This window comes from Hemicordylus capensis, chromosome 4 (genome assembly GCF_027244095.1).
Source record: "Hemicordylus capensis ecotype Gifberg chromosome 4, rHemCap1.1.pri, whole genome shotgun sequence".
In the NCBI taxonomy this organism is placed as follows: Eukaryota; Metazoa; Chordata; class Lepidosauria; order Squamata; family Cordylidae; genus Hemicordylus; species Hemicordylus capensis.
In genome coordinates this window covers 162,986,811-163,001,085 of record NC_069660.1, presented here as the reverse complement: position 1 = coordinate 163,001,085, position 14,275 = coordinate 162,986,811, and the positions used below count along the sequence as shown (strand labels likewise).

Here is a 14,275-nt window from a genome sequence, read left to right as displayed (position 1 = left end):
ATTGTGTAACAATTGGCAAGCCCCTCTCTAAACATCTGGATGCTGACTTAGTAGGTTTTAAGCTTAGCTTTTGTGACCAAGTTATATAGGCACAAGTACCTCCATTTTGGACAGGACTGCTTTTGCTAGTGATGCTCATGAAGTTTGAAATTCAGATTCCTCTCTGATAGAAGAGGAACTGCACATTTCAAGTTGGACCCAGATCTATTTGAGATAGGAACTGATTGGAAATGGGCTTTGTGCCCCAACTCTATTCCTTTCCTGTCAGTTTCCCTGCCCTTCACCAGAATTACGGTCTTTATCTTGGTAAAGGGCAAGGTAACCTGCTGTATGGAGGGCTCACTAGACAGGCCTGTCTGCCCAACTCCTAAACAGTATGTGCAGGAGTGTCATCTCTTGTGCTCTTGTAGTACAAACTATGCTACAAATATACACGGATGGGGTCTGAGCAGTCAGTGACTGACCAGGAGAGAGATCTTGGGGTCGTGGTGGACAGCTAATTGAAAGTGTCGACTCAATGCACAGCAGCTGTGAAAAAGGCCAATTCTATGCTAGGGATCATTAGGAAGGGGATTAAAAATAAAATATTCTAATATTATCATGACTTTATACAAATCTATGGAATGGCCACATTTGGAGTACTGTGGACAGTTCTGGTCACTGTATCTTAAGAAGACCATTGTAGAACTGGGAAAGGTGCAGAAGAGGGCAACCAAGATGATCAGGGGCCTGGAGCATCTTCCTTGTGAGACAAGGCTATAGCATCTGGGGCTCTTTAGTTTGGAAAAGAGGCGACTACGAGGAGACATGACAGCGGTGTATAAAATTATGCATGGAATAGAGAGTGTGGACCAAAATAAATTTTTCTCCCTCTCTCACAACACTAGAACTGGGGTCATTCCCATGAAACTGAAGGCCAGGAAATTTAGGGTCAGCAAAAAAATAATTTTTCACACAGCACTTAATCTATGGAATTCTCTGCCACGAGATGTGGACATGGCTACTAGTCTGAGTAGCTTTAAAAGGGGCTTAGACAACTACTAATCTGGTGGCTATAGGCCACCTCCAGCTTCAGAGGCAAGATGTCTGTAAATACCAGTTGCAGTGGGGGAGCCACCATTGGGCGAAAGGGTTCAAAGAACCCAGGCCGCCAATGGGGAAAGGCCGCCGAGAGAGCCCTGTCCTGTGTGGCTCGGGCTCCACAGAAGCCCAGAGCGAACTCCCCTCTCCCACACCTGGGCCACCGAGAGCCCTGGCGAACACTTCGCCAATTATTTCAGGCAGCTCCGACTACCCGATAGAACGTTTTTCCCTTGGCAAGGGGGCATGACCTGGGCTGCTGAGAGCCCAAACGAGCTCTCAGCTCATCATTTCAGGCAGTGTCAGCTGCCTATTAGGATGTTTTCCCCTTTCTCTCCCTCCAGAGAGGAAGAGGAAGGGAAAAACATTCTATTGGGCAGTCGGAACTGCCTGAAATAACTGGCAAAGAGTTTGTCCGGGCTCTCGGCGGCCCAGGCATGAGGGGGGAGTTAGCTCTGGGCTCCTATAGAACCTGAGCCATGTCCCCGTGCATGTGACGTCACACGCACGGGCATATTGGAGGGGCCCACCGAATGGGGCTGGACACAAGCCGCCACTCGGCTGGCTCAGCGCCTGACCCATTGCAGGGGAGTAACAACAAGAGAGAGAGGGCATGCTCTCTCCTTTTCCCTGTGGGCTTTTCAGAAGCATCTGGTGGGCCACTGTGTGAAACTAGATAGGCCTTGGGCCTGTCTAACAGCAGGGCTGTTCTTATGTTTCATCATGCAAGCAGGAAGTGATGCTTTTATCAGCAATACTTCTAGGCATGGTCATAAGCATCATTTCAAGCTGAGAAGTCAGGCAGTCCTATCTAATAAGTCCTCCCCACCATTGATTACTCCTTCCCTATCTTGCAAAAGGCTTAGAACTGCAAGGGATAGTCTACAAAACCCATCTTGAGTTCTGAAAGCATTCCTGTCAAAACTTGCAAGACCTTTCTGGTTTTCAAGCTGAGGCAATTTGGGTTTTGCACGTAAGTAATCTGTACATCTGAGAAGGAGCACAAGTATTACATTTTCAAAGATGCAAGTGATCAGTAGGTGCCACAGCTCCTCCTTCCCAAAAACAATTCTTTACTGGATGCCTAAAGATGCCCCCAAAGAGACCCATGTGGCATAAAAGTACTGATGTACAATGTACTTATTGTGGAAAGATGTACCCAATGTGCTCGTCTTGCAATTGACCCTTATTGGCAGTGCCCACAATGGCACAGCAGCGAATGATGATAGGGTTCTGCTTAACCTCCTAAACAATGAACACTTCAGGTAATTTAAAAAGAGAGTGTCAACTCATGGATTTACATGTATCAAAAATATTTTATTCAACCTGAACTCTGAAAATATAAAAACTAACTACTGGAAAATGCTGGTTGTATAAACTAGTGCTACAGTGCTCTGCTATGGGGTTCAATTTTTATCTATCTATCTATCTATATTTTTATACCGCCTCATATGTATATCTGAGTGGTGTACAAAATTTAGAATATTTAAAAGTCATAAATTAAAATACATGATAATAAAAACAATAGAATAAAATTATTAAAATTAATTCTAATTAAAAGCCTGAGAGAACAGGAGGGTCTTGAGGTTCTTCCTGAAAACAAAGAGAGAAAGAGATGCTCTTATTTCAGCAGAAAGTTTATTCCAGAGCCCTGAGGCAGCCACAGAAAAAGCCCAGTCCTGGGTTGCCACCAAACGAGCCAGTGGCAACCGTAACCGGACCTCTCTAGAAGATCGTAGCAGGCGGCAGGGATTATGACAAAAGAGGCGCTCTCTCAAATAGCCTGGACCCAAGCCATGAAGGGCTTAATAGGTAATAACCAGCACTTTGTATTTCACCTGGAAACATAACAGCAGCCAGTGCAGTTTTAGAACCGGTGTTATGTGGTCCCTTCGTGTTGTCCCACAGATCAATCTGGCTGCCGCATTCTATACCAACTGTAGTTTCTGGACTACGTACAAAGGCAGCACCACATAGAGCGCATTACAGTAGTCAAGCCCAGAGATTACCAGCATATGTACCACTGTTTTAAGGTCATTCACCTCTAGAAATGGATGTAGCAGATGTATCAATTGAAGCTGATAAAAAGCGATCCTCGCCACTGCCTCCACCTGAGAAACCAGGGAGAGCTTTGGGTCCAGGAGCACTCCCAGGTTACATTCCTGATCTTTCAGGGGGAGGGTAACCCCATCCAGAACAGGCAGATCTAAACCATCTCTCGGGTTCTGTCCTCCCACAGTCAGTACCTCCATCTTATTTGGATTCAACTTCAGTTTGTTATCCCTCATCCAGCCCATCACTGCCCCCAGGCAGGCATTTAGGGAAGATATACAATTTCCTAGTAAAATCTGGGTGCCATCAGCATATTGGTAACACCCAGCACCAAACCTCCTGATGATCTCTCCCAGAGGTTTCATGTAGAAGTTAAAAAGCATTGGAGACAGTATGGAGCCTTGTGGGACACCACACTTCAGTTCTCGCTTAGCGGAACAGCAGTCTCCAAGTGACACCATCTAGAATCTGCCAGAGAGGTAGGAGCGGAACCACTAAGATAGTGCCACCCAATCAATCCCACCTCCCACAGGCGGTCCAAAAGGATACCATGGTCGATGGTATCGAAAGCTGCAGAGAGATCCAAAAGGACCAGCATAGTCACACTTGCTCTGTCGATAGCCAGTTGGAGATCATCCATCAGGCTGACCAAGGCAGTCTCGACCCCATAGCCCACACGAAAGCCAGTTTGAAATGTGTCTAGATAATCTGCATCATTCCAGACTGCCTGGAGTTGAGAGGCCACCACCTACTCAACCACCTTGCCCAACCATGGAAGATTAGAAATTGGTCTGTAATTAGCTAACTCTGAGGAATCCAGTGTAGATTTCTTCAAGAGTGGTCTAATAATAGCCTCAAGACAAGGAGACATCCTGCCTGTTGGAAGTGAAGGACTTTATGCTGTCCCCCTCTGTCTCAGTGACAGAGGGGGACAGACTAGTGAGGCTAGAGAGATCAAGACATTGCTCATCCCTTCTCTACTGCTGTGACACTATCCCTTTGGTATGTAGATTGCTACTCTTAGGGACGAACTTCCTTCCCTCCTGCCTGGCCACTTCCTTCTCTTTCCTTTCTTCTCCCTTGCAATATGTAAGCTCCTCTCTCCCTGCACCATGTGTGCAGAGATGCAGAATCCATCTGCATCCAGCTAGCTAAATAGATTAGAGATCCTATCTCTCCACTTTACTATCTAGAATGGAGTTCACTAATAAATACTCCATATATTGATTTGAAACTATGACCTGCTCCAAGTTATTTTACTCTTAGCATACACGCATGCCTGGGCAGACTCCACTGTGTTGTGCCTCTGTGAACTCTGCTATATTAGAAGGGTATCTCTTACCAGAGAGAATTCCGAATGATTCCCTGCCCTCCCTCAGAGAAACATTTATAATATTAACCAGACCCTCCTTGATATGATTATCTGATGCGATAAGCCAAGTTGGGCAAGGCTCAGGAGAAAAGGTTGTAGGGCGCACAGTCCAAAGCAGTTTGTCCACCTCCTCAGGAGTCACAAACTGAAAAGGATCCAATCTAATCCCTTAAGAGGAGTTACTGGGCACCTCCACAGTAGACTCTGCAGTAACTGTGGAATCCAGCTCAGCCCAAATCTGAGAGATTTTATCCGCAAAAAAATCATTAAAGATCTCACAGCGAGTGACTGATGACAGCGAGTGACTGAATTTTTGGTGCAAAACTTTATCATGGTGGAGTGGGTAGATTTCAAAAGCTCTGTAGAGGTCAAAGGCTTTTGTGAACCTCCCTCATTTTGGTTCAGCACTAATGTAAAATGGCCTCTAAAATGCATAGGATCAGAATTAAAATATATATTGGTTCAGCTTTTGAATCCAACTATTTTACCACCAGGTACAGGCAAAAGATCCATTTTCAAGATGCATTATATCTTTTTAACAGCAGTTTGCAATTCAAGGTCCTGCAAGCAATAGTAACTTTAGCCTGAGGACACAATGCGTTTCCATAACTGAAAAGAGATGGGCCTCAACTGGCAAGCTGACAACATCTCCAAGAACAATCCAGACTGCAGCCATCATCATCTTTCTTAAGAATATGCAGCCAAGGGGGACCTGGCTGATCAAGATGGATTACTGCATGCCGAAACCAGTTAACTTAATGGGCCTCAAAACTAAATATGCAGAAGTATCTGTGAACCACACTTTCCAGCTCCATAAGCTGATGTACACACATCTATGATCCAGTTCCTCAAGCAACCCAATATTCTTTAGTAAGCAATTTAAGCATCTGAAATTAAGCCATGATACAGCTGCTTAAAAAAAAAATCTTAATCAAATTCTTAGAACTACACTGATATTTCAAAGAAATACCAAGTCAAAGTATTCTGGGAAAATATTAAAGGGACTTTCTGTGGTTTTTTTCATGTGTGAAATTATCTTGTTAAAAAATATTTGTGTACAGTCAAGGCCAGCTCAAGCCCAACCCCCAGCACCTGAGATGGAACAGCAAGCTGCCATCCTGTCCGGCAACATGCAAAGTGCAGTTCCTTTCTCCCTCTGAATGGCCCTTTCCTTTTTGTCCCCCTCCCTTGCAAAACTCAGTGGCATGCTGATGCCAGCACCACCATCACCCCTCTCCTCTTGCCTTGGGCATTTTCAAAAGCCAAAGGGGAAGGGAACTCAAAGAAGTATGGAGGAGGAGAGCAGCACTGTATCCCAGCATTCTCCTCTCCACACTTCCTTCCACTTCAGTTTTTTAAAAATGCCACGGCTAGGGGGAGGAAAACAGTAGTGGCAGTGGCTGCACGGGAAGGGGGTTGAGAGGCAGTGGGCAATCTGCCATGTTCATCAATCCAATACCCGAGTCAGACACCTCACCCAGCCTCATAAATAGGCCAGCCTTACATATAGTACACCCATCCCAGACTCTCGTTAGAAAAGGACATTCTATAGATTCTCTCTGAACAATGTGTAAGCATAGTCCCCACATCCATTTCTTTATTTCACAGATATGCCTATGGAGTAGACTGCCAAAACAAATAGGAAGACAAGCAAATAGAGAGGTGGGAACCCAAACAGGCATTCATTTCCTAAACGTGTTAAAATTAGTGTAGCATTGAGTTAGATTTTCAACTTGAGAAGGAGGCTTTCAAGGGATCTGAAAAGAGCTTTGGAAACACCTCAATCTTGGTGACTTTTTCCATCTCCCCGCCCCCAGGGCCATAAACAGCCCCATTTGTGGTGCTTCTTCGTTGCTTGATTCCAGTCAATTCCACACAGAACCACATAGCCAATCAAATTTGAATGCATGATGAAACAAAGCCTTTGAATACCCTCAATTTAAATTTTGGGGAGGGAGCACCGGGGCAACATCAGAGAGCGACATCATTGGGACCCTAAGAAAGGCTCAAATATCAGTCCCTGAGTCTACCTTTGCATGCATAGCCCTCCTGCAATGGTGGCAGAGTCAGTCTGTTGGTCAAAAGAGTCACTCTTTCATTGTATTTTGTCTCCCATCCCATCCACAAAAATACGCTCCTCCATGAACCTTAGGGGGAGCCACTCACCCAGCTGAAAGGGGGCTATGAAGGGCAGTTTGCCAAGGGTCTCCTGAGACTTGGAGCCTGTCCTGATGGAATGTGTCCTCACTGCTGAGGCAACTAAGTAATTCTGTCTTGTCACATTGCACTGGCAGTTTCTTTATCCACAACTGCTGTACATTAAGATTTGCCTTAATCCCACTCTAGCTGCACTTGACTAGTTGGGGCAGAACTCATATGGACATGTTCATTCTGATGTGCATCTAAACATGGGGTCCCATCAACATCCTGCTCCACCTAGTCAATAATGCATGACTGGACTGATGGAGTCTTGGTCTGTTGCCTCAACAATGGTCAGATGAGTTCCTTTTTCTCCCAGACACCTGCTCCCTGGTGAACAATCACTGAAAGGGCAGGGGGAGAAAAAGTTTGTAAAATGCTCTCACCTCTGTTTTGGCTCAGAACTAACTAGAACTAATCTGCTGGTCAATGGACCAAATAAAGATGATTGATTGATTGATTGAACTAGAACTAATTGCAGTCAAAAAGGAAAAATTGTATTTCACTTTCCCATTGGGCTTATTGAAGTCTGCAGCATCTATGATAAATGTCGCTCATTCACCTTCAAGATAGAGTTAAAAGGGGGGGGGGGGAGACAATGACAATTGAGAATTTTTTTAATTCACTCATTTAAAATTATTGGAACCTGCTCTGCTAACTAATCAAAACACCAAATGTGTCTACAGACATTTCTAAACAATGCCTGAAGAGAGTGTTTGAATAACTGTCATAACACTGAAATAACTGTGTGGTCTAGTTTTCTCTTCTATTTTTATTGCCTCTGGGAAGTGACGATTTGGGTTTTCAGCATGATATAACTGTGAAGTTTGAAAAGTAACTTTCATAAGTTGGGTTTCACTTTGCAAATCGATTTTCAAACTATAGTTTTAAAAAGTAGCTTGACTCAAACCTGTGCTCTGAGTTTTAAAAACCAAGGACTAAAAATCAGCAATTTTGCTGTAGCAATTTACCTGGTAGAGAAAGGATGCTGGCTCACAAGGTCACCATTCTGAAGATGATAATCACTGAAGAAATCAGGACTCACTGCTCCATCATGTGCTATCAGCCCATCTATAAACATGGAAAGGATAAGAGAATTAATGTAATATTTTTGAAGCAAGATTAAACAGCAGGGGCTATAGGAGACTTTCCTTTCTCTCGGTTGGCTCTGCTGAAAAAGATACTGTATGTTGAATAGCTTTGAAACAACAGACTTGTCCACCCTATATTTTGCCACAAGTTAATACATTTTTAATAAGCTTATGACCTTCCAGGTCTGCACTTCCACAGAGATCTGCTTAGCATTAGCTGCACCAGTCTGATGTAATGTCTGTCCGTCCGTCTGTCTGTCACACTCACTCACTCGTCAGCTGACCAGGGGCAGTTTTCTCATTTTCACTTTCCATCCCATAAACATGCATCTGAATAGAAATTGCACAAATCTGACTGTCAGAATAATCATCCTTCTCCACTCCTTTTTTAAAATTAAAAAATACTTGGCAAACGTCATCAAATTCAATCCCAGCCTTTATCAACATTTTGAGCATTAGGGTAACCCAGTCTGGATCCTACCAAGACATGAATTGCATGGCCAGATCATTTCTGCCCAGAAAAGGATGCAACTGGTGCACCATCCTCAGATGGTGGGAGATGCCTTGTGCCACAGATGTTACTTGCACATGCAATGCTAACGCCAGATTTAACAACGTAACAAAACAAAAAGCAGCTACCGCATACAGGATTTATTCCAACACAGGTTGATTAATATTGTTCTCAAGCAGGAACAATATCATTTGTAAAGCAGAAACAAAAGGTCTTAACTACAACATACTGAGAAATAGGCTGAAGAACGGATGCACTCCCTGATACTACAGGTCTTCCTCGGAGTGGTGTTACTCCTTTATGAATTTTAGGTAAGAAACAGGACATGAGTATACGTGGATTATCTCTACATTTAAAAAGTGTATGTACTATGTGTGATGTACCCCATGGCCAATCCTTCTTTCAATAAAGTATTGATATTATTCTGCTTGGACCTTGTGGAATCCACTTCACAGGCTACATATGATGTATCATCTTATTTCCTCATTACTGGCTGACTTTCCAGGACATACAGATGTATTCTACGTCAACTATCTGCTCTCAGATCAGAAGGAGGAAGTAACAATTAAAGTTGCTAAGTTTTGTGAGGCAGCTAAGAATACTAGACAACAGATGGACAACCAGATTATGTAAACTGGAAACTGCTGATTAGGATGAGATAATATTGGATCTCTGTATATATTACTATTATATCATATGCGTATTATTATGTATGCTTTAAATTTTGGTCTATGACCGTAAATAAACATGACTGACTGACTGATGTATCATCTGATAATCTCTATGGACTTCATTCTAATAATCCAGTCAATTCAAAATCACAATAGCGCTACCCTTATCTACAGGTTCAATAAGCATATTAGGATCTTGTGCCAAATTATTATGAACTTATATGAAGGTCACTGCAGATTTTATTAATAAAATAAACTATATAGGATCAGTGGGGGAGAATAGGATGTTACATTTGATGTGTGTTCATTATATACTACCATCGCACAACAAGAGGCTATGAAAGTAATCAAGAGCACACTGAATTTACACATGGATGAGACACATCCTCCTACAATTTATTTTATTTTATTTTATTTTATTTTTGCAATTTGCAGATATAGCCTTGTGTTGGAATCATTTCTCCTTTCATGGGTCATCCTACTGGCAGATAAATGGAACAGCAACAGGATCTCCTAAGGCACCTGAGATTGCCAACTTACAGATGGGAGCATTTGAGAAGTTTTTATTTTCACAGAGGACAATCCTTTCTCACATTATGTTGTGAAATGGTGGCAATATATTGATGACATTTTTGTCATCTTGAAAAGTGACAGTATCATTTTACATTCATTTTTTGATTGGGTTAATCTTAAAGACCCCAGTATCATATTTCAAATGCAATTTACTGAGAATATACTTACAGATTGAAAAATTTCCAAAGTTTGCACCCTAGGCAAATGAAAGTAAACAATCCAATGGGTTAGTTTTTGGGAGTGAGGGGAAATTGTGCCAAGGCAGAGAATTATAAAACAGAAGGTAATATATTAGAGGGAGAACTTAGGAGGAGAGGTTATCCAGCGTAAACAATTTCTGAGGCATATCAGGGATAGATTACAGGCAAACCTCATTATTTGCAGGGGTTCCGTTCTTCATCTTCTACTGCAAGTAATGAAACCATGAGTAACGAGGCATCATGCCTATGGGGAAAGGGGGCTTAGGTTCCTAAATTGAATAAAAAGGGCAAAACCGGGTGAAAATGCAGCAAAAAAACACACCAAAAAACAAAAAAACAAAAAACCCCAACAACAACCCAAAACCTGTACCATGCTCTGAGGGGTCTCCTTTGTGTCATCCTTGTGCCCAGAAATTCCCACCCAGAGTGAGAAAAATATGGTACCTGGTCCCAGAACCTAGAGGGTCTGGCGGCAGGAAGTGAATGGGGTTCTTTGTTCTCTGTTGGAGCCAGGCAGAGTAAACAACAGGTTGGCTGGCCAGGCAATGGCAGCAAGCAGGATGACTGCAGGGGCCTGAAGTCTCTACCATGGATTTGGTGAGTTCACAAAAGAAGCCAGGGCTTTGGCTTCGGGGAAATGTTTAGTGAGAGAAGAGTTTGTTAGCTAACTTGTATTAGGTTTGTTTCTTTTTGTGCCATGCAAATCCTTACAACTGGTTTACTGTGTTTCTGTTTGCAACATAACAAACCAAGAGAAACTGAGTCTCTGCCCTTTCCTTCCAACCAGAGGCACCTCAACGGGACTGACCCAAGTTTGTCCCAAGGTGGGAAGAGCCTTAGCATTTGCCCAAGGATGAGCCCAGGAGTCCTACCAAGGTGAGCCCAAGGTGAGGACAAGTCACATCCCACCTGCTACACAACAAGGGGGCAGACGGACTGAGCAGGCCAGCCCCAGGTGTTTTAAGTGTGGGGAAGTGGGACATTTCAAGAGGGACTGCCTGAAAACTAAAGCCCTAATAAACATAGTTCACGTTAGGAGCCCAGAGGTGGCGGCTGCCCATAAGGGGCCACCTCCTTGTTTTGATGAGGAGGTTATTCCACCCAAGAGGCGAGAGAGTGTTTGGGTCAATGGCCAGCAAGTCACGGCATGGAGGAACACTGGCGCCATGATCTCAGCCATACACCCCTCGCTTGACAAAGCCCAGAAGCTTGCCCAGGCATCCCAGGTGCGGACTACCTTCGCCAAAGGCCAGAGAGAAATGCCCATGGTGAAGCTACCTGTTAGGTGGGATGGCTGGAAATTTCTGACTGGAATGGGAGTTTGCAGTGATGGGAGAGCATCCTCGTGTCATGCTGAATGGAAAAGATTTAGCTGACCATGATTGGGAGACTCTCCATCCAAGAGAGAAGGAACCAATGATGGTGGAGCGAGAGAGGCTGATCCAAGGTACCTGGTCACAGACAGCACCACCTATGCAGACTGGCGACACACCTGCAGACAGCATAGTCAGCAGGGAGAGGCCAGAACCCAGCCCGAGCGCTGAGAGGCCCAGTGAGGGAGAGGTCCAGCTACACCCCGGACCAGAAGCTGAAGCCCTCCTTCCAGAGCACCTGCTGCAGGCAAGTGTCCCAGAGAGGGGAGTTGTAGAGAAGGTGGAGCCAGCAGAGATGCCAGAAGCAGTCATCGGCATCAAGGCTGAAGAGCTCCAGAGAGAACAGGAGGCAGACTCAAGTCTGAAGCAACTGCGGGAGGAGGTGAGCCCCAACTCACCACCTCTCAGCGAAACACCGTGCTCCCAGATCGTCATCCAGAATGGGTTGCTCTACCATGAGTACATCCCTAAAACTCACAGGGAGGGGTGAAAACCCCAGAGGCAACTTATAGTGCCCAAGACACACTGCGTACGCATCTTAGAGGTGGCCCGTGCCCACCCAAATCCACACATGGGGGTGGAAAAAACAAGAAAAGAGTAAGGAAAAAAACTTTTACTGGACTGGATTTGGCGAGGACATGACTAAGTATGTTAAGTCATGCGATGTTTGCAAGCAGGTGGGAAAGAGCTAGGACAAAGGACAGACACCTGTACAATTCTTGTCTGGCCTAGGCACACAAGTTCACAGAGTGGCAATAGATATCCTGGGGCCTATCCAACCCAAGTCCCCTCGGGGAAAACAGTACATACTGACTCTAGTGGACTGTGCCACTAGGTGGCCAGAGGTGATTGCCCTAAGCCAAAAAGATGCAAAGGCTGTAAGTCAGGCCCTCTTGAACATTTTTGCCAGGATTGGTTGGCCGGGGGAAATCCTGACTGATGCAGGTGCCAAGTTCATACATGGGATGATGAAGAAGCATTGTAGCACCAATGGCATGGAGCATCTTGCCCTGGTATCTGGCCAGTACCCGACAAGTGGATCAGTGGGTGAGGCCCACAAGTGGATCAGTGGGTGGGACTTGGGGCTGCCACAGCTGCTGGATGCCAATAGAGCTATGCCACACCCAAGTCTAGGATATTCACCCTTTGAGCTAATCTACAGGTGTCAGAAGGACTTTGGGACAGATGCAACATCAGTAGGAGGGGAAGGAAACCCCCCAGGGAGAAAATATATTGAACTTTGGCAAGAAGCCCCCAAACACACTGTCCCTACTACAGCACAAACTGCGAGAGGCCCAAACAGAGCCAAAGGCCTGGCCTACATGCCAAGGAGCATGTATTTGATCCAGGAGAACAGGTGCCGGTCCTCAGGCCGGCCGGGACCAATATAGATAGTAATTAGGAAGTTAAGATTTGTGTTACCAACCCTTTTGAGATAGGAGCTGTCAACTCCTGTTTCAAGCCGCCTGTCTCAATTTAAGGAGGGAGATATAGTGATCAGTCTCCCCTCCCTCTAAAGCAGGGCTGCTCAACTTCAGCCCTCCAGCAGATGTTGGCCTACAACTCCCATAATCCCTGACTATTGGTCACTGTAGCTGGGGATTATGGGAGTTGTAGTCCAAAAACAGCTAGGGGGCCTAAGTTGAGCAGACCTGCAAGACTCAACAGAGGCACTGATAACATCTGGCAGGAGGAGCTTGACTCACTGAATCCAGGAGGTAATCAGCCAAGATGAGCAACAGTTGAGTTCATCTACTGTATAAGACTCTATAATAGAGTCTCTCAAAGTTCCCCATCAATATCCTTGGGAAGTCATGAACATGATGGGAGCTCAGGGCTGCCACCCAAAGCGGCAGTCACATATCATCCCTTAATCTATGGAATTCTCTGCAACAGAATTTGGTGATGGCCACTAGCTTGGATGGCTTTGAAAGGAGCATAGACAAATTAATGGAGGACAGGTCCAGTGTTCCCTCTAACAGGGATTCCCAGATGTTGTTGACTACAACTCCCAGAATCCCTAGCTGCAATGAACAGCTCTAGATTCAGAGAAAACATTAACACAAATGCCATAACAAGGCAAAGATCTCGGACCAATATGGCGTATGCCCAGAAAAAATGACCGAAACATGGATATGTTATCCATAACACATGGATATGTTATCCATAACACAGATCAGAAGGAACAAAAGCAGGAGACCAGATGCCCCCTCCTTAGGGCAACAGATCCAGCCACCATGCAATCCCGTACAAGCCTTGGGCGACCTCTTCTACACCAGCAAGAAAAAACCTTCACGGTGAGTACCAATGTTCCTTACTCAGCTGGTATAGGAGGTCACCCAATGTGGGACATACCACAGCACACAACCATGGGTGGGAACCAAGCCCAAGCTGGATCTATTGCCCAGGAAAGATCTGCTGCAGAACGCTCCGGCCAAATGCCACCTTGGCTGAAGCATGCTCATCCAGCTTGTAGTGCTTGGAAAACGTGAACGGAGACTTCCAAGTGGCCACCTTACAAATCTCCTCTAAAGAAGCCAGAGTTGACAATGCTGCCGAGGTAGCTGCAGACCTCATGGAGTGTGCAGCGACGTGTCCTGGTGCTGGAAGATGCTGGGAGTCATATGCCGAAGCGATGCAGGCCTGAACCCAAGCTGCTATCACGGCCGCTGATGCCTTCATCCCCATCTTGGATGACCGAAAGGAGATGAACAATGTGTCGGTCTTACAAAAACTCTCTGTTCTGTCCAAGTATATCCTAAGTGCTCTCTGCACATCCAGCCTGTGCCACTCCTTTTCCGTAGGTCTGTGTGGCTCTGGGTAAAAACAAAGTAAGTAAATGTCAGCTGACCGATGGAACGGCAAATTGACCTTGGGCATGAAAGAAGGATCTGGGATCAGCCTCACTGAATCCTTGGAGAAAATACACAGGTTGTCTCTCATGGAGAGGGCCTGCAACTCGGACACCCTTCTGGCCGATGTTATTGCCACCAGAAAAACCACCTTCCAGGTCAGGATCTTGAGTGGGACGGAGCATAGAGGCTCGAACAGTGGACACTGCAATCCCCAAATAATGATATGCTGGTCCCATGACGGAAAACGATGATACACCGGCGGTGAGAGCTGAGCAGCCCCCCTCAAGAATTTTTACAA

The 14,275-nt window shown here is 45.2% G+C and overlaps 1 protein-coding gene across 2 annotated transcripts in view; it reads right to left on the bottom strand.

The window, feature by feature from the left end:
* KIFAP3 (kinesin associated protein 3) overlaps positions 1-14,275 on the bottom strand; it is a 155,750-nt gene that overhangs the window by 36,262 nt on the left and 105,213 nt on the right. For both annotated transcript variants that reach the window (XR_008306215.1, XM_053246268.1), the window contains exon 19: positions 7,675-7,774. Coding sequence is in view for 1 of the 2 variants with exons in the window: in XM_053246268.1 (XP_053102243.1) it covers positions 7,675-7,774 (100 nt within the window). In the remaining variant the exon portion in view is untranslated. The remainder of the gene's footprint in view (positions 1-7,674; positions 7,775-14,275) is intronic.